The sequence below is a fragment of the Poecilia reticulata genome, linkage group LG14 (assembly GCF_000633615.1).
Source record: "Poecilia reticulata strain Guanapo linkage group LG14, Guppy_female_1.0+MT, whole genome shotgun sequence".
NCBI classification, from domain to species: Eukaryota; Metazoa; Chordata; class Actinopteri; order Cyprinodontiformes; family Poeciliidae; genus Poecilia; species Poecilia reticulata.
This window is the reverse complement of record NC_024344.1, coordinates 13286449-13305120: the sequence shown is the minus strand read 5'-3', so window position 1 is coordinate 13305120 and position 18672 is coordinate 13286449. Positions and strand designations below refer to the sequence as shown.

General features: G+C 39.8%; 1 protein-coding gene across 3 annotated transcripts in view; it reads left to right on the top strand.

Moving 5' to 3' along the window:
• fgf11b (fibroblast growth factor 11b) overlaps positions 1-10341 on the top strand; it is a 37940-nt gene extending 27599 nt beyond the window's left edge. The window contains exons 4-6 of one of the 3 annotated variants that reach the window (XR_001777300.1): positions 3174-3372; positions 3451-3796; positions 9911-10341. Coding sequence is in view for 1 of the 3 variants with exons in the window: in XM_017308669.1 (XP_017164158.1) it covers positions 3174-3372; positions 3451-3587 (336 nt within the window). In the remaining 2 variants the exon portion in view is untranslated. Of the gene's footprint in view, positions 1-3173; positions 3373-3450; positions 9310-9910 lie in introns of those variants that run through there. The other 2 variants (XR_001777299.1, XM_017308669.1) reach the window with 2 other exon arrangements.
• The last annotated feature ends 8331 nt before the right edge of the window (positions 10342-18672 follow it).

Here is an 18672-nt window from a genome sequence, read left to right as displayed (position 1 = left end):
TTTTTTAATAGGTTGTGCTTAAAAAGTGTCTTTTTGTCACAGATCTACATAAGTGTTGGATCCCGGGCCCCCGGGGGCCTCATTGCACCAGCACTCCAGCTCTCAGTCCCAGCATAGAAGCAGATCCCTCTTTACTTTGATTCACTTCCTCATCCAGAAACCCCATTCAGTCCCCTCTGAGTGATCTTCTGCTCTCCTTCCTGTTTCTCCTACCTTTCCCCTCTGGCTCCTGCGCTTCCTAATCCTCTTTCTCGCTCTGGCSTGATTAATAATGAATGAAGCGGATCATCTATCGATCCCATCCTCTGTGTTAGCGCAGCAGAAGATATCAAACCTGTCAGGGGATCTTTATATAGCTCTGCCATGTGAGGGCAATGATGGCATTTGTTGGGTTAAGGGTAGTTTTTAAAAAAAATTTTTTTTATCTTTTCCCCTCAGTGAGAGGAAAGAAATAACTGGAGAGCGGACCTAAAGAAAAGGGATGCTTCCTTTTAGAAGGAGAAAGGGAAGATCCGTGATAGGTGTGAAACTGGCATCTCGGTCTCCTTCCGGCTCTTTATTAAAGCTTGTCTGTAGCAAGCTGCGAGCCTCCAGGCCTCCCGTGTTGTCCCGACTCTCCGAGAAATTCTGTACTCAGCCATTTCTGCCCTGCTGCTCTTACTTAATCAATCCAGCAGATTGGCTTTGCTCCCTGACAGAGGAAGGACCCTGTCGAGACCCTGATGGAGGCTAAGAGAGATGTATGTCTGTCTCCATTGGTTAATATCACCGGTCAACATTATGCAGGGTTCGGTAGCCGTTATGTTGAGGACAAGAAAAGGAGGGGGGCACAGCTGCTGGAACGTGATCAGTTACTGTGACTGGATTTGGTCCAAGTTCTGCTAACTTGATTTTATTCTGCCTCTTTACATTTGGCCAGTAAGGCAAAAAAAAAAACCTGACAGAACCCAAGAGTTAGTTTTCTATTAATTCTCTTTTGGGTGACTGGAAAATGATGGATTTCAGTTGCGTGAAGTTGGACTGTGCATCGAGGTGGTGCAATCCGAAGACGTGCGGGGTATTCTAAGGCGGTCATGAGTGTGACCGCGCATGCAGCGACGGTTTCCAAAATGGAAAATGTCTCTTGCCCAACAGCACCGCCCTTCCGCCGCATCTATGCTCCTCCCGCGATGGATTAGATATATGGTGAATGGAGTAAAATTTGTTTCTGAATACCRAACGGAAGTGCAGCGGCCCGCAGTCATTTTAATTTAAACCAGTGTCCGAAATCACGAGCCACCAGGCTGTGCTTTAAACCAACCTGCCAAGTGTTTTAATTTCAGTCATTTACATCAACATTTACTGTTCTGGCGTCCGTCCAAAGCTGCTTAAAAAGGGACAATGCAAGCCAAGACCAATCWAGGATACAGCCCAGGATATGATTCATGGATCATCTTAATCAGCTAATTGAATTGGGAACAACTTTTTATAACCAAATGATTATGTCAAAATATGCAAATCACGATTGTAAGGAAACGTACTTCCAGAAAGCTTTGCTYGGTTTTCTTCTTCGTGAGTCATTGAAAGCATGTCGATATGATGAAAACTTTACGAGTATCGGGAATGATTATTAATTTCAGCCTTATTCATTAATATTTTCTACTTTGTGCCTCATGTGTATTCTGTCAGGCACAAAGTTCAGGCTAATCAGGGTTTTTTTTTTTTTTTACCTGATTAAAAATTGCACTGAAGATAATTTGTGGTGCACAATGTACCTACAGCCTATTCAGTAAAATAATTAACTAAATTCATCCAAAAATATATAAATAAACCCCTAAAATGTGCAGAAATGTGAAGCTATTCCTCATATCTTTACATTTAGCGAGGTTCATGTTGGTAGCAGGGCGTTCAGAACTGGGCCCTCCAACTCCAGTCATGTTTAGTCCACTTTAATTGTTTGCCTAGAAACTCTGGTTTGTTTGAAAAGATGTGAAGGTGTAACCAAACTCTGACCAAAACAGAGAATGATGGTCCGCCTTAAAATGGCACGTAGACAGTAGAGACAGCCTAAAATACCTTACCTGTATGGAAAGCCAAACTTGCCATGATTCAATAAATCAAGAAATGCCCAAATAATATATACATGTGGACATTTTAAATAAAACTTGAGATGCATGTGTCAAAAAATATATATAACATATCTCTATTTTAATAAACAACTACTTTAACTTATCTGGATTTTTATSAACAGTTAGCTTCAGCCTCAGGGAGTCTTTAAAAACAAAAAGCTGTTTAACTTTGACACAACTGCAGCTGTAGCAAAAAACAAAACAAAAAAAATCCAGCTTTAATTTAGATTTGTATGCAGTCACAAAGACACCAATTGCTTCCATTTCTTTAATTAAATCCACAAACCATCCCAAAAAATGGTTTGTAGACTTAYATAATTTGGCAAACACAAAACAGCATTCTATCACCAACAGGATGTTTCCAAAGAACCATTAGTTGAAAACTTGGCAYACAGTAAATGATCACCTCTCAGATTCTGCATCAGCTTTCTGCTGGRCTGCAGCCTACTTATAAAGACATAACTTTCAGACCAGATTTATCTGCTGTAGATTGTTTTTCTAAAGCTCCATATTTTGCATTTGTCTGTTTTCCGCTTTTCCGCGTTCCTGCTTCTTAAAAGCACATACTGTTTAAATAAGTGAACAGAAATGAAAATAAGATTGGGAAGGAGGCAAAGTTTATGGGGTTTGTTTGAGAAGAATAGCGAACAATTTTCTTCACAAAGATCCACTCCGTCGTAATATGTGCAGTTGAAACGAGGCCAAAGTGAAAAMAGAAGCTCAAAATGAGCGTAATGACAACGTTTTAGTGATAAAATGGAAAACTAACCGGACCAAGACGTACAGAGCGGGTAGGAAAGTTTCAGTTGGGTATTTTTCTGCTGTGTGCGAGAAGTTTGTATGATTTTAAAATTTTGCTTGAGAAGGTAAACTAAGGGGAGATGAATAATTAACACTAAACAGCCGAACTGAGACTCAAAGAAACTACAAAACAAGTTGAAAAGAACAATGCTACTGTACAAGAGCTCAATGCTAGTGCACRAAGAACAGAATGCAATTCAAAGAAAACATCCAGGTTTCTTATGACCTCTCCACACGATTTTCCTTCCTTCTGCTTTCGTTTAGGAACACTTCACTCCMGAGTGTAAGTTCAAGGAGAGCGTGTTTGAGAACTACTACGTTACGTACTCGTCCATGCTCTACCGCCAGACCCAGTCCGGACGCTCCTGGTACATCGGCATTAACAGGGACGGCCACATCATGAAGGGCAACCGGGTGAAGAAGACCAAGGGGGCCGCACATTTCTTACCGAAAGTCATAGAAGGTTTGTGTCTTGGATGTTTTTTTTTGGTTTTTGTTGCAAGTATGTGTTTTTAACACACATCGCTATTTCTTAACACAGTCGCAATGTATAAGGAGCCGTCRCTGCACGAGCTCGCCAGCGAACCGGTGAGTCCTCCTAGGAAGACAGCGAAGACGTCAGACTCACCGACGCTCAAGAATGGACGGAAAGAGTCTCCCCAGGCGGACGCCTCATAGCACAGGAGATCGAGGGTGGGACAAAAGGGCGGAAGTGACACTGGGAACTCAGTTGCCCATAATGCACTGAGTGTGGCTGAGGAAACAGCACCTGCCGGCCACCGTGACCCAGAGTTGCGCTTCCTGATGCTGAGAGTTAAAGAGCCAGCAGAAGGCCTGAGAGAGAGGAGTCCCCGCCCTCACCTGAAGCCACAGAAAGAAAGCCCCGGGTTTGTAACAACCCACCCAACTTCCTCATATATGTGTCTCTCTCTCTTTCACTATGTCTCCTGTGACGTCATAATTCACATGTCTCTTTATTTTCCTRCCAGACTCAAGCTTCTTTTTCTATTCGCTCTGTTGTGCTCAGTGTTCAACCCTAACAAATTTCCCTCCTGACTCAGCGTCATAATCCTAACCCATGGGGAGATCCTTTTGAGCCTCAAAGTTGGTGACAGCGTGGTTCTGCCTCACCCGAGCTCTCCACCCACCATCTGCCCACCAGCTAAAGTAATAACCAGGGTCCTCTAAAGCTTAAATCGAGATGAAACGGATCAGAGGGGAAAGCAATCAGCAGGAAGCCTGAGTCAGGTCATACCAGCACGCCAACGTGAGCAAAGCAAGTTTATCGCATCGAAAACTAAAACCTGTTGTCAAAGGTTGTTTGTTTTTTTTCTTGTTGTTTCTGTTTATCTTCTAAAAGTTCAAACTGATGATGACTTCAGCCTGTCAAATGTAAGACAGAYGATATAATTGTTGTGTACTCGAGTTAAAACAACATAAAAAGGTGCTATAACCAATCCCAGTCAGACAGAACAAAAAAATACAATAGAACAAAATAAAGCAAAAACTAAAAACATGACGAAAATGTAAACAATTCAATTAGTATTTCTCAAGGAAATTATATATATATATATAAAAAACTTAAATTCAGAGAAATAATAAAAGAGGAAAACGCCGTCCTTCCTGTGATCGCTACCACACCATCGCTAATTACAGCGCGCGCTCATCAAAGACAACAAACGAGCAACCGTCCGGGACGCAAAGTTAAACCCGGGGCGGATCTGAGTTCAGACGCATGGAAAAAGGTGCAGTAATGTATACTTCAGTCAGCATCTGCTGTCAGCATAAAACCAGGTTTGAAGCCCAACATCAAAGCCACGCAGCCTATGAGCCGGAGCACTTGTTATTCCGAGGACGTCTGGCAGCTTATCCACTCACTCGCTTTATCAAATCACCTTGGAAGAATTGCCCTGAAAAAAAAAAAAGGAAAGGGGGAAAAGAAAAAAAGATGGAGTTGTCTGAGTGAATGTCCTGGCGTGACAGTGTTTTAACCCCAGCGAGTGGATTGTGTGTAGATGGACAGTAAGAGTGAATGAGAGCTTGAGCAGGGGGATAGATGGAGGAAATGTGGGGTAGCATCCTCTGTGTCCTTCACACTAAGCTCAGCGTTGTGTCTTCGATACGTCGGCTCCTGTGAGTAAGTGATACTTCATCTGTCTTGTGAACCATTCGCAGTGACTCTTGTCCGACGCACGATTTAAAATAGCATTGTTTCAGGTCCGCCTCGGCGCATCACACTGAGGATGTATTTCGTTCAATTGAGCAACTTTTCTTATATTTTTTTAGGCGCTTTAGGCTATAAAAGCAGAGTCATCAGCAAATGCTTTTGCACGACATTCACGCGAAACCTTGTTTTGCCAGGAAAATTGGCGAGTGGAAAGTGCAGAGAAAACAAACACGAAAAAGATGCTCGTTATGTGTCTAAGGTGGTAAATGAATGTGAYGAAGGGTTACGGAATGTGACATAGGAGGCTTATGAATGTGCACTACACAGGGTGAAAGCAAGTCTGGAATAAACAAAAGGGAAACTGCAAAAGATGTATTGGCGGTTCGTTGGGAAGCCTGAAGGATTAGCAGGTGCATTCGTGGGGAATGTCGATAAGGAAGTTATGCTGCAGAGGAAGCAGAGGAGGTTCGACTTGCAGCACGTAGATATGACAATGAACGTGAGACAAGACAAAGAGGCACTGCATTCAGTGTATGACACGGAGCGTAGTCGGAGAGAATTAGTCGAAGGGCTTCACTCAACCCTCCCCGTCTTTGCATTTTTTGGGAGTGTTTGCAAGAAAACAGTCCTTCGCTTAGCACTGGGATATTTTAACCATGTGGCAAATACAGCGGCACAGACCTTTCCAATCTCTATTTTTGAACACAACTCCCTCTCCCTCTGGGGAATTTAGCATACTCAAACTGAGTTCTAGCTGTGCATCACCAACCACTGTATAATATCAAAGTGTTCGCACAGCGGTTAGCTCACGGTTGTATATTTCTAAGATGCCCACAAGCTGGAGATATGAAAGTATTTGGAGGCACAAAGCAGTGACATCAAAAGATTCTTTTAGAGTCAAAATTTTACTCTCCGTGCATACAGAGTCACTACAACGATAAATATGATAATTACATACAMGGAGTAGGGGGTTGTTTACAATTTGCTTTGCTTGATAAGGTGCAGTTAGCATCCAGCTAATTCTTTTCTGTTCTTTTTACATTAACTCTGAGTTATTATGGATCTCAGCGTAGGATGATTAAATGAATTTCATTTCAGTTAAGTTATATGTTTTCTTCCATATAACTTTATATAACTTTCAGACTCAGAGCAAAGATGTGGAAGCACATGGGTGCTGGTCATTTCACTCCTTTGCCACTTTTGCAGTTTACAAGGGTTTTTCTTTGTGTGTAYTGCCAGTTACCTGTAAAAAAATATGGTCATAGGACTCCAATACTCTGCCACAGGGAGCTCACTTTGATTYAGTTTCATTTGATTAGGGTGTATAATATAGTCAACTGGTCAAAACAGAAATTAGAGTTTGTTTTAATATCKGTAATTTATTGTTTTCAGTTCATTGTCTTGTGCTTGAAAGTTGAGCGTTTTATATATTTTTAAATATTTTTTAATGAAGCAGTGTTCTTACTGGTAGGAAGTGGAAAAGGTGGAGGTAGGAAACGGGCCTTAAAATTGTCAAAAGAGTGAATTGACTCAAGGTAATAAAAAAAAACAACAACTTAACAAATATGGTTGTAATTTCTCTTTAGAAGGGAACAATTGCCAGTTGTATTAGGAATAAAAAGCTTACAGCAACTACAAAACCACACCCTGTTCTTACTAAACACGAATTGTAACATTAGCATGACGACAGGTGTGATGACGCCCAACTTTATTATTACACTTGTAATTATGAAAAACTGGAGAAATTTACTCATTTTCTTCCCAGTAATCGCCTAAGTGTGGCCAGCCATATTGGATTTTGGTGGCAAAGTTGATAATGACATAAAGAATTATTTTAAGTCCAAATTACAAGAAAGGTTGAAATTGGTTTTCATGCAACTTAGGAATTTAGAATACAATGTGAAGTATTTGCTTCATGGTTACTTAAATATCTGCCTCACCACAAAAACTTGTGTGACATATATGGAGGAAGATCAGGGGACTGAAAAAATCTTTTCTCAGGTGCCTGATTAAACTCAGAATTACGAGATTAAACTCATATATCCCTTTTCATAGCCCTACTCGTCTTCTGTAGATATACATACTGCCTTCTAACAATTTTAATGGCTCCACAATTGTATACAATTACAAAACTTCTACTTAAAATGTATTGCCTACAACGAAAGAATTTGCATGCTCTAAAAGAAAATTATGCGTTCGGATATTTTTAACACTTATGATTTGTCACACTGAGGACAAAAGACACAAAACCTTCAGTGTCGGTGGTGTGAAATCACACAGTTTCTTCTTCTTCTGTTTTTGGAATTGGCACACTATCACCACCTGTTGGGAAGAAATGAAACTGAAGTTAGTTGAATGCTGCAGCTGACCCTAAAAAACAAGGCAAACAGGTACGTGAGCACGCCCTTAAAGCGGCGGCGGCTTGGACGTGCAATTACTGGGAAGCATGCCAAACCCTAAAGAACAGCGAGTCCTAAACTGTGCAAGAGCGAAGAACGCGGCAGTAAGTTGTTTATCGGTGATTTTGTAAGTAGACAGACGGCAACAGAGAATGTCAGGAAGACGAAAAGAAACTGAAAGTAAGAGAAGAGAGAGAGAGCGTTTAGGAGGGAAAAGGTTGAAAGTTTTTAGATGGGATGGTGTTGTAGGTGAGAAAGAAAAAAAAAAACCAAACAGCTGGAGTATTAAGAYGATATTTTTGGTTTGACGAGATCTGACAGCGAAAGTACATTAACTGGACGAAAACAAACAGTGAGGTGTTAACAAGGAAAACAAAAACACTTTAGTTCGTATGCCCACACATGAGCTTTTCATCTCCTGAACAGCAGCATCTACACCCCATTAACTCTCTCTTCCACATTATGTTGCCTGTGTAGGCGTATACTTACAGCTTCTTTATAAAGCTCCGTGTGGTTGCGTGTTTGCGTGCGTCAATGAGTAATGGGAGGACGAAACAAAAAGAAAGGGGGCACAAGAGTGAGGCAGTCATCAACAGATTGAATAAAGCAAGAMATGAATAAACTCCAACTCAAAAAGCAGCAAAACATTTAATCAAAAGTGAGTTTCTTTATCTATTGCAAATTWWAAAAAAAMAAAAMAAAAAAAAAAAAAACAGATGGTGGAAAAATGTTTAAAGATTTCAAAATAGGAGCATGTTGCACCTTAGAAGAAATGGGAATTACTTAAGCTATCTGAGGTTCAACTCATCACCTCGACAGGGTTCTTAAAACATTTTGACTTCATCACCGTACGACGGGACTAACGGGCAATAATGAACGCCACACGGCGTCGATTCATCAGAGGTGCTTGAGAACCCAAAGCTGTATTGCACTGAACAACCAGAGAACCTTTTTAAAAGACAGTCAGGTCTTTGATTCGAAGTYCATCGAAAACAATCAACCCGACGTTCCGATCACACAACGTTGCGTCAGAATACCGCGGTGCTTTTGGTGCACCTACTGAAACCGGTGTCAGCTATGCATGTTTTTGATTTCAAGCACTGAAAAAAAAAAAAAAAAAAAAAAAAAAGACTGTTAATGTTCTCAAGGATCTTTTGGGTGAGTCGTTCAAAGCTCATGAGAAACCATTATGCCCGGATGTACCGCGGGGCACTTGTGATTAAAAAAGCAGCTCATCTCTGTGGACACATGGTCCAATAGTCACTTTCATTAGACTTTTGCAASAACTTCTGTCACAACGCAGTTCAGTTACAGCGTAAAAAGTATGTGCGACTACAGCTCCCTCTAATGGYCTAATTATGAAAGGACGGGTTCATTTCTGTTGCACTGAGAAATGTCTGTCATCGGAATTACACACAAACAGAGCAAGTTTGACAGCGTAACATCAAAAAGTCATGTTGATTTTAAATCTGTCCAATAAAGCCACTTGATTTCATCCTAAAGTGTCACTAATGCTACAAACAGCAGTTATTTACTGAAATTTAGGAGAAAACTTCATGGAAGAGAGAAGTGAAAGGCAATGTGGAGAAATGCCCAGCAAAAATGAYAACATTGTATGGTGACAAAAATACTTAGAGGGCAGATGAAGCCAATTAAATGACCTGGATGTCAAAGAAATAATCAGTCCTGACACATTGTCACGGGTGGTGTAATTGGGAATTTTAAATATTCAAAGTCGTAGATGAGACTTTGCWGCAGGTTTGCTTCTGCTTATTCTTGTAAGTGTACTTAGGAATTTTCAAAATGTGTGGAATCTCAGTTTGAGATAAAAAATTTTAAAAAAGCGTGCTTCTGGGCAACAACATCTGTCCTAATGTGTAAAATGAATGGACTGCTTGTTCTGTCAATAATACAGTGTTTGTATATCTGGTGTGCTTTTTCTCTGTCTTTTTTTTTTTTTTTAATTCTCTGAAATGAGCTTATGCGTGTTGTCATTTCTGTTAAAAGGTTGTTTGTTTGTTTATTTGTTYATTTGCCTCTGGTAATGCAAATCTCTCAGCGGAAGGCAGGAAAGCTGCTCCTGTTCGGTGCGTTCCTATCATTTATAAACGTGTTTAATGTGTTCGGTCAGCACTGTTGTATCCACAATTGTATGAAATCCTGAGCGAAGACGAATCCAAAGCGAGTTCCGCCGCGTGGGTAAGCTGTGTGTTAAGTGAGTGATGCATTGTTGTGGGGGCAATGCTTCGCCTCACTGCGGGCGTTTGCCCTAACGGCCCCCTACCCTCACCGCCCCCCTTACAGACGTTTGACTTCTCTCCCGCTCTCTCAGACCGATCGTGTTGTCTTCCAAAAAAACACTAACTCCTACTTTTTTATTCAACAAACCAACAAAGAAAGCCATGACATTTGTTTTGTTTTTCCTTCTTAAAAAGGCCTTGGCTGTGGTTAGAGATGCTAAGATGCTTCGCGAGTGTAACCAGGGATTAAGCCACACGTTGGACTGCTCTCGCCAAGAGCCCAAAGACACGCCAACGATCCTCGTGCACCGGCTTTCTTGAACACTCTTCAGTGAAAGAGAAGCAAAAACCGAAGACCAGCAATATGCAACAAGAACTACCAGCCTGCACTCAAGGAGATCAAGCAAACCCATAAGGCTATCTAACAATTTTCCAGACTCTGTGTTTTTTTTTAAGCATGCATACTTTGGCTCTTTAAGGATGACTCCCTCTCAGTATCTACAGAGACAAGCCCTCGATTCACCCTCTCTCCACTTTGACCTGTGTACATTTCTACAACCTCTACACGAATTAAAGGGAAATGTCTTATTCTGATATATTAATCAATAAATTAACATATATTTGTATGATTGTAACTTTTTGTGATCATTTTTTTTTTGTCTTATTCTTTTCGGGGCTTTCCTAACATTTTATTAGTTTTCCCTGCAGCCGAAGAAATAAAAAAAAAGATATAATCCAAGAGTCTAATACTTCTAATGGGAAGAGAAGGGAGATATATCTGTAACAGAGGTGGGAGATGCCAGCTGACCGATGACAGGCAGGTCAAACATTATTGTTTGAATTTTCAAAAGGTCACCAAAATTGTACTTTCATGTGATTCTGGTCCATTTCAGGGGGATACAGAACTAGCAAAGCTGGTTCTAAAAGTCTTAACTACTGCAGCAGGTTAGGAAACATTAAATGGGCACAGAAACAGAAATATTTATATAGTATTGCTCTTAAGAGTGACTGATGCATTAGAGAGTGCTACACTTTAAGCAGCTTTTTTTGTTATTATAATGATGTGATGATGACTTCAATRCTCACAAAACACATGGAGACACCTGGAGGGTTTCCACACTGAAGTATTTTGTGAAAGGGGTTAAAGACATTTTTATTGGTTTTATGCATATGTTGTTTTTTTTTTGTCGTTTTGTAGCGTAGATATTTGAAGTTGTTCATCTCTGACTTCTAGTCTGGCCTACTCAAAACTTTACTTCCACGGTGTCACGACAAATGAGAAATATGTAAAAGAGCTGGAAAAAAAATGGCTTTGACATGAAATATTTCCCTAAAAGCATCTTGAAATACTTTATATAACACAAACTAAACGCATCTGAGTTGGAAAAAAAAAAAAAAAAACTAGGTTAATGTTTTCAATTTTTGACTTCAGCTCTATATTTTTTCTCTGAAAAAAAAAAAGTGTTTTGTGGGGCTGTCTCACACTTAAAGCATGCAAACATAAAACATGAAGGGGCAAAAACACGCAGCGAGAGGCAGGCAGGCTCAATGCCTCTAGCTGTATTTGTGCCAACAGGTATAAACCTCTGGCAGGTCAAAACACCTCTCGTGATCCCTAAAACTGAGCCGAGTTATCCAGGGATCTGCAGGGAACAGCAGATCAGCACGCTCGCACAACTTCTACCTGTTTTAAAAAAAAAAAACATCTGCCATAAGAGATTAGGCAGAGAATAAGCGTGGATTATTTCAGAGGCCTCACTGATGCATCGCATGCTGACAACATCAACACGGATAAGAAGTACATAATGTTGACATTTCCCTGCATACATAATCTAATACACAGTAGCACTGTTGTGTTGTGGCGCCATCATTTCCCATTTGCATGACGTAAATTCAATCGGCAAAATGGAGGACTCTTCTGCGCCCGCTTTATGAAAGCATACTAACGACGGCTTGGTCATTTCAGCTCAGGGAACTTGTTGGATAAATTGCAATGGGATTTTAAGTTATTCTGTTTTGTTCAAAGCAAACTGCGTTTACAAGCATGAGCATACCAGCATTATCTTTTTTTGGGGGGGAGGAGGTGGAATAAAGCCTTTGCGCTACTTCTGTGAGGCGGGACAGTGCTAGGAAATCATTAAACATCTAAACCTAAATATGTGGTTGTAATAGACATGCTGTAGGCTGAAGTGTATACATCATATATTCCAATTAAAACAAATTATTACCAACTCACYATATCATAAAATATACTCATAGAATACTAAAATTAAATAAATAAACAAAGATTGTAAAATAATTATAATAAAAAAACACATGTCATTACAGACCCACCCTTTAACTATGGTGGTCAGATAAGTAGTCACAAGTTGCAGAAGCGATTAGAAAAGGAGGGTATAGAATTATTTCTGCATCGTTTGTTTGGGACTTTTTTTGGGATTATTTAGGATTAATGAGCTCACATCTATCTCATCTACCGAGCAGCCACGGCTCTTTTCAAAGAATTGTTTGAGCAGAAAGTATAAGACGGATGAACGGCTCCATTTACATCTGTGTTTTGCGGCACGCCAGTCGATTAGACGCTAGTCGCTCGGTGACAACGATGGCAAATCGATGTTTGACAGGCAGGATAATTATGCTTCAAGTCTTTCCGCAGAACGAGCTGAAATTGAGCCGCATGTGATGTGACAGATTATCGCGAGCTCTTGGGCTGTTGCCGCTTTTACATCGACTTCCCCCTTTTGAGACGTGACCTCAGTCGGGGTCAGACAGCCGCTCTTTTTCCTCGTCTGATCCTCCTTATGTACTTCGCTGTGCCATCTATAATCTCGTGGAAGCGTGACTCGTGCATTTGTATGAGATTATTCGCAGTAAACCCACACAGAGCGAAGCGGTCCACGGGCGGACTGAATGGAGCTTTATGTTTCCTAATGCAGCAAATAAGGATTACAGTGTTAAACCAAATATAGTTGCCTGGAAAGCTGGGGGAACCAATTACTCTCAGAGTGTTTATGCTTTTTTCTTTTTTTTTTTTTTATAGGAACCTATATGCTAAATTTGACTTGACGAAAACAAATCGCATCCTTGTGTTAATTATGTTTTGCACCAGAAGCCATTAATCTTCTGTCTACTCCTGCATCAATCGCAGATCATCAATGTTTGCAGGTACTAAATACCAAAACTATGAACAAGTGTCAGCGCTTGTGATGATGAAAAGGCTAAAACAAAAGTGACTAAAGCTGGGATGGAGCTCTGGTGTCTAATTCTTTCCTCKAAGTGTCAAAAAGGAATCCAGAAGTGAAAGTTTGTCTGAGAAAGTAGCAGTCTTTGAATATAGCCTAGCTCTTTATGAAAGGAAACACATAACACATTATGTCTGAATATCTGAAAGTTATCAGTCAAGGACAAAAAANTTACTCTCAGAGTGTTTATGCTTTTTTCTTTTTTTTTTTTTATAGGAACCTATATGCTAAATTTGACTTGACGAAAACAAATCGCATCCTTGTGTTAATTATGTTTTGCACCAGAAGCCATTAATCTTCTGTCTACTCCTGCATCAATCGCAGATCATCAATGTTTGCAGGTACTAAATACCAAAACTATGAACAAGTGTCAGCGCTTGTGATGATGAAAAGGCTAAAACAAAAGTGACTAAAGCTGGGATGGAGCTCTGGTGTCTAATTCTTTCCTCKAAGTGTCAAAAAGGAATCCAGAAGTGAAAGTTTGTCTGAGAAAGTAGCAGTCTTTGAATATAGCCTAGCTCTTTATGAAAGGAAACACATAACACATTATGTCTGAATATCTGAAAGTTATCAGTCAAGGACAAAAAAAATAAAAAAATAAAATAAGTCACACTTAACAATGTGAGCCCTCTTTAATCTCTCTCATATGCTCCCTTCCTTTCCACGTAACTCCACAGTTGTTTCATAGTACTGAGATAACCATGGAAGAAGTTTACTTATTTTCTGTTGAATTATTTTGGTATTTAAAAAAAAACGAAAAAAAAAAACCAAACTAAACAATAATAATACATTTCCAGCTCCCTYCTGGAGACAATGCAGATCAAAGAAAAGTCGTTTTGAACTTGTCACTTTATAAACACTCTTTCTAGAACAAAATTAAAGAACATAAACCGAGTAACTTGGTCTGTATGGCTTTTAAAATACCCATGGTCTCCTGTAGGTGGCAGTATTGTACCTCAGAGTTGTCCCTATTTAGCCGTTCTTCCCTAACATGCTCTGTAGTTTGATGATACAAAATGTACATTGAGATTAAAGGATTACATTACAAGGTAAGATTACAGCACTGTCAGATTGTGAGGTTTAATCCAAAGCAAAGTGAAAGTCTTAAAAAGTAATTAACTGCTAATTGTACACCTCAACATGTCAAAGCCAACAATTTCAAACGGGTTAAGGCTTATAATGAACTTTTACAAAAATGTACCCCGGATTCAGCGTCACCAAAAATGATCAAACATTTAARAAAAAGARTCCCTGTCACAAAGGAGCAACTGATCCTTTAGAGGGTGAGTCACTTTCAGAGTAAGTTACACACTAGGTCACAACTTTATTCAAATGTGCTCCGCTTGGTATTGTCGAAACGGTTGGAGAGAACAGAGACAGCTGATCCGGAAACACGCCCCAGACAGGAACAAGCATATTTAAATTGTTCCATTCCTTGTCGTCTCTCTCGCCTGAGATGACTCACGTGACAACACGAGAAACCGGCGGCAAGGAGAAAACATTTACTACATACTCCGTGTGTCTGTGCTGCGTGATGACTCAGAGAGCGGCTTCAGTATCAGCCTAAAAAAACCAACAACAACAACTGGGGTGTTATGGAAGCTGAAACCCAGCATTTTTCTTGCAAAGAATGTGGAACAACAAAAAAAAAAAAAAAAAAAGAAAGAAAGAAAGAATTTGACAAGTCCATGCATGCTGTCGTTGCTAGTGCTCAGAACTGGAGAGTGGAAGGCATGTTCTGTGTTTTCCAAAAACTGATTGGTTAAAAGCGGGACCCCGATGAAACCAGTTCGACCAGTGAACTAACTGAATCAGCCTCCATTGTGANAGGAGAAAACATTTACTACATACTCCGTGTGTCTGTGCTGCGTGATGACTCAGAGAGCGGCTTCAGTATCAGCCTAAAAAAACCAACAACAACAACTGGGGTGTTATGGAAGCTGAAACCCAGCATTTTTCTTGCAAAGAATGTGGAACAACAAAAAAAAAAAAAAAAAGAAAGAAAGAAAGAATTTGACAAGTCCATGCATGCTGTCGTTGCTAGTGCTCAGAACTGGAGAGTGGAAGGCATGTTCTGTGTTTTCCAAAAACTGATTGGTTAAAAGCGGGACCCCGATGAAACCAGTTCGACCAGTGAACTAACTGAATCAGCCTCCATTGTGASTTAGACGTCTCTGTTCCCACACCAGAGACAGAAGGAAATGTTTTTACCMTGTATATCTCCTCAAACTATTCTAGCCATTTCAGATGGATGCTTGTTCTGACATAAGGGAAATTATGTTAGAACTGCTGAATGAAAAAAMAACAACAACACAACACACGTAGCAAAATAGCAATTATTACTGAGGATTTTGGATTGCAACAGATAACATTTGAGCAAGTGTTAAGTATGAACTGAACTTGTTTTAAGGCTCAGTCGGGATAAAATGACATATGATTGTTGACGATTTTAATATTGTGTCATTTGATGACAGAAGATCTAACCAGGTCATAAAAAAAAGGTTTCAGTTTACAACACTGATTAAACAGTTTCAGATCAACAGCATCTGTTGATATCAAAGAGAAATAGGTCTTTGCGGAAAGACATGATAATAAAAAAAAAAAATTAAGTGCTGAAAACATAAAAAGAATTCAGCTKAGGGTTTAAATGTGGATTTAATTACAACATCCTTTTTACTTAACAGCCAATACACTTGAAAACTTATGTTGAATGCATCAGCCTACAAGCAATTAACAAATCATGTACACTCAAAAATGACGCATTTCTAACCCGAGACGATACTAAGATCTTGATATTTCCACTTATGAGTTACTTAGCCTCAAAATTTCCGATATTTCTGGTAATTTACGAGAAATATCTGAAAAGTGTGGCATGCATAAGTATTCAACTCCCTCCTCCCTTGACAGGACATCATGATGCACTCCTGCCTTGAAAAKCTTATTTCCTGTCCTGGTTTTTCATTTTAGASGGATATGTCTTAGGTTTTCAATTGGGTCAACCTCTTTTGATTCTCATATAATGGATTTAATGAAGAAAGATTGTTTAAAGCTTTGAATATTGCTTTAATACATGACATTTGCTTTAAACTTCTCCACAGCTGACTAGAACATTTTCGAAATGTTTCAACAATGATTCACAGAGAGGAGTTCTCTTTTGTCCTCTCTTCTTCTTCTTCTTCTGTATTTAATGATGCAGCACTGAGAAGTCTCAAAAAAGGGAAATGACAATTGCTCATAATAAAAAAACTGTTCCAACATACAAATGATCAGTGATCGGCAGATCAGGAACATATAACTAGGCCAAGCTGAAATCCAGAGCTTAAGACACATTTTCCTTAGTTTTCCTTTGGAAATGTGACAATTTATATCAGYAGCAATGTTAGGGTTAATTTAAATTAGCTGCATTACTRCATTTGATGTCVTTCTGGGTTAGAACACCAGCTGAGTTTCAATCCTGGAGTTTAAATAAACTAAAATTGTAAACACMAATTAAAAAAACCTTTCTGGAGTTTCTTTTAGCCAATAACAGCTTTCATGTAAATGTATTAGTCATTTATTTAAACACGTGCATAAATCCACGTAAATGAGTCACTCAAGTTGAATTCATAGCCACACATTTGACTCTATCACAACTATAAAAAGAAACCTTGCTATTGCATAATATYGCGGTTGAAAGATCTGCATCTAGTACTTGTTTACCATCAGGCTTCCGGTTTCACCTGGGGAACGTGAGCTAATTGCAAGTGTGTTCACGTTAAGTTTTATCTTAAAGTGAACCTGACGTAATTTAACTGAATRATAGCACATAAAGACTCGTTTTTGTTTCGTATCATTAGAAAGAATGCACTGAGCAAAATCATTTTAATTTAGAAAGGTATCGAAAGTGTGAGACGAAATGTTGAAGTTTTATTTGCCTGCTTTTACTAGAGGTTTTCTGCTTCAAAACCATATCAAACCAGGTCTAGTATCAGTATTACTCCCCTGTGTCCTACCAGGAAACGCTTACATCACGAAACTTMAGGTGTTCTTTCTTACGCCGATGAGTCGAAACTGCGTGCGCGTCCCCGCCCACCTGCCCWAGAAACCGCCTAAAAAAGCTCGCTCCCGCTGTCCTCTTCCTAGTTAAGGTGCGGCATAAGAACAGGTGCGCAAGCATTTACCGAGAGAGTTTTTAAGCCGACATATCGCTTCTGTGTGCTACTCTTTCATTTGCAGAAAGCGAAGGACCTTTTTTTTTTTTAAATATATAGCCTATATATATTTTTAAAAGGGACATAACTTTGTAAGAAGCAAGTAGAGTTTTGTTTTGCTTGTTGGATTTTTAAAGAAACAGGACTTTTCGCAGCAGGTGGACGTCTTTGGCTTTTTGTTGCTGTTGAACCCCAACTTAGGAGAAGGAAAACAAAATCGTCGAAATGGCAAACAAGGGTCTTCAGATTCTGGGCTTCGCTCTGGCTCTCCTGGGCGTGATTGGATTGATAGTCGGCACCATTTTGCCACAGTGGAAGATGTCAGCCTTTGTTGGCTCAAACATCATCACGGCGGTATCTATGTACGAAGGACTGTGGATGTCCTGCGCGTTTCAGAGCACGGGCCAGATCCAGTGCAAAGTGTACGACTCCATGCTGCAGCTCAACAGTAAGTAACAGTAATTACACTTTGTGTGTGTGTGTGTGTGTGTGTGTGTGTGTTCTTTTTAAATATATATGAAATAATAAACGGTGGTCAGTATGTAACGATGAGTTTTGACGGCGTTAACCTAAAAAAATAAATGAATGACCCCTCCCCCACTACTAGTTCTACATAAGCTTCGTGAAAGGTCACCTAGACATTTTATTTAAGGAGAAAAATGACGTGACAAACAATTCACCTGTTATCATTTTATTCCCGCTGCGTCATGTCGGTTGCTACTTGACTGTTGGCGTCTGTGTCCTTGACAAACAGGTTCCTCTTTTGAATAAGTTCCTAGTTTCTCTTTAATTGACATTGCATGTTTTTTGTTGTTGTTTGTTTTTAACCCAACGGGGACCTCGCCCACTCGGGAGGGAAACTGCTTAAAACCGTTGCTAGAAATTCAAATATTTAATACTTTTTGCGTTTTCCACCTAAAAAGAGAGCTGGGAATCTACACAACGGCCTTGGCCGTGTTTCTCCTTAAGGGCATCATTGTCCTGTAAATCCCTCCCTCTTTGCGGTAATCTTTTTTAATGTTTCTTTACACAGCAGATGTAGTTAAAGGTTAAACACCTGGGTAAGCCATTGTTTAGTCAACAGACATTGTAGAGCAGCACCTGAAGGAAGTTCATAGCAGTGGGGAAGTCATKTATTTAAAACCGCCTGAATAAAGTTTAGTTTTGTTATTTGTCAAAGACGGATACAGTAAGTTTAAGAGATTTGACGTGGACTACTTTTAGATGTGTTGTGAAGTTTGTTTTAACCTCTTTTAGCTGACTGAGTAAATGGCAGGTGCTACTTCCTCCCCATCCTGCCCCCCCCCTCTTTAAAAAAAAAAAAAAARAWGATCAAACCTATCAACGAACTCTGGTGCCATATCATATCTTTAAGTGTGAAAGCCAATTACATTTATAAGACTGATTCCAAGAGACTGGGAAAAGAAATGGTGGCTCCGAACACTGGCAGCTGAAGTTTCTCGGAAAAGCGGGCTGTGAGTTGCTAGAACTGGGAGTGTCCTCCATAACAGAGAAATCTGAAACC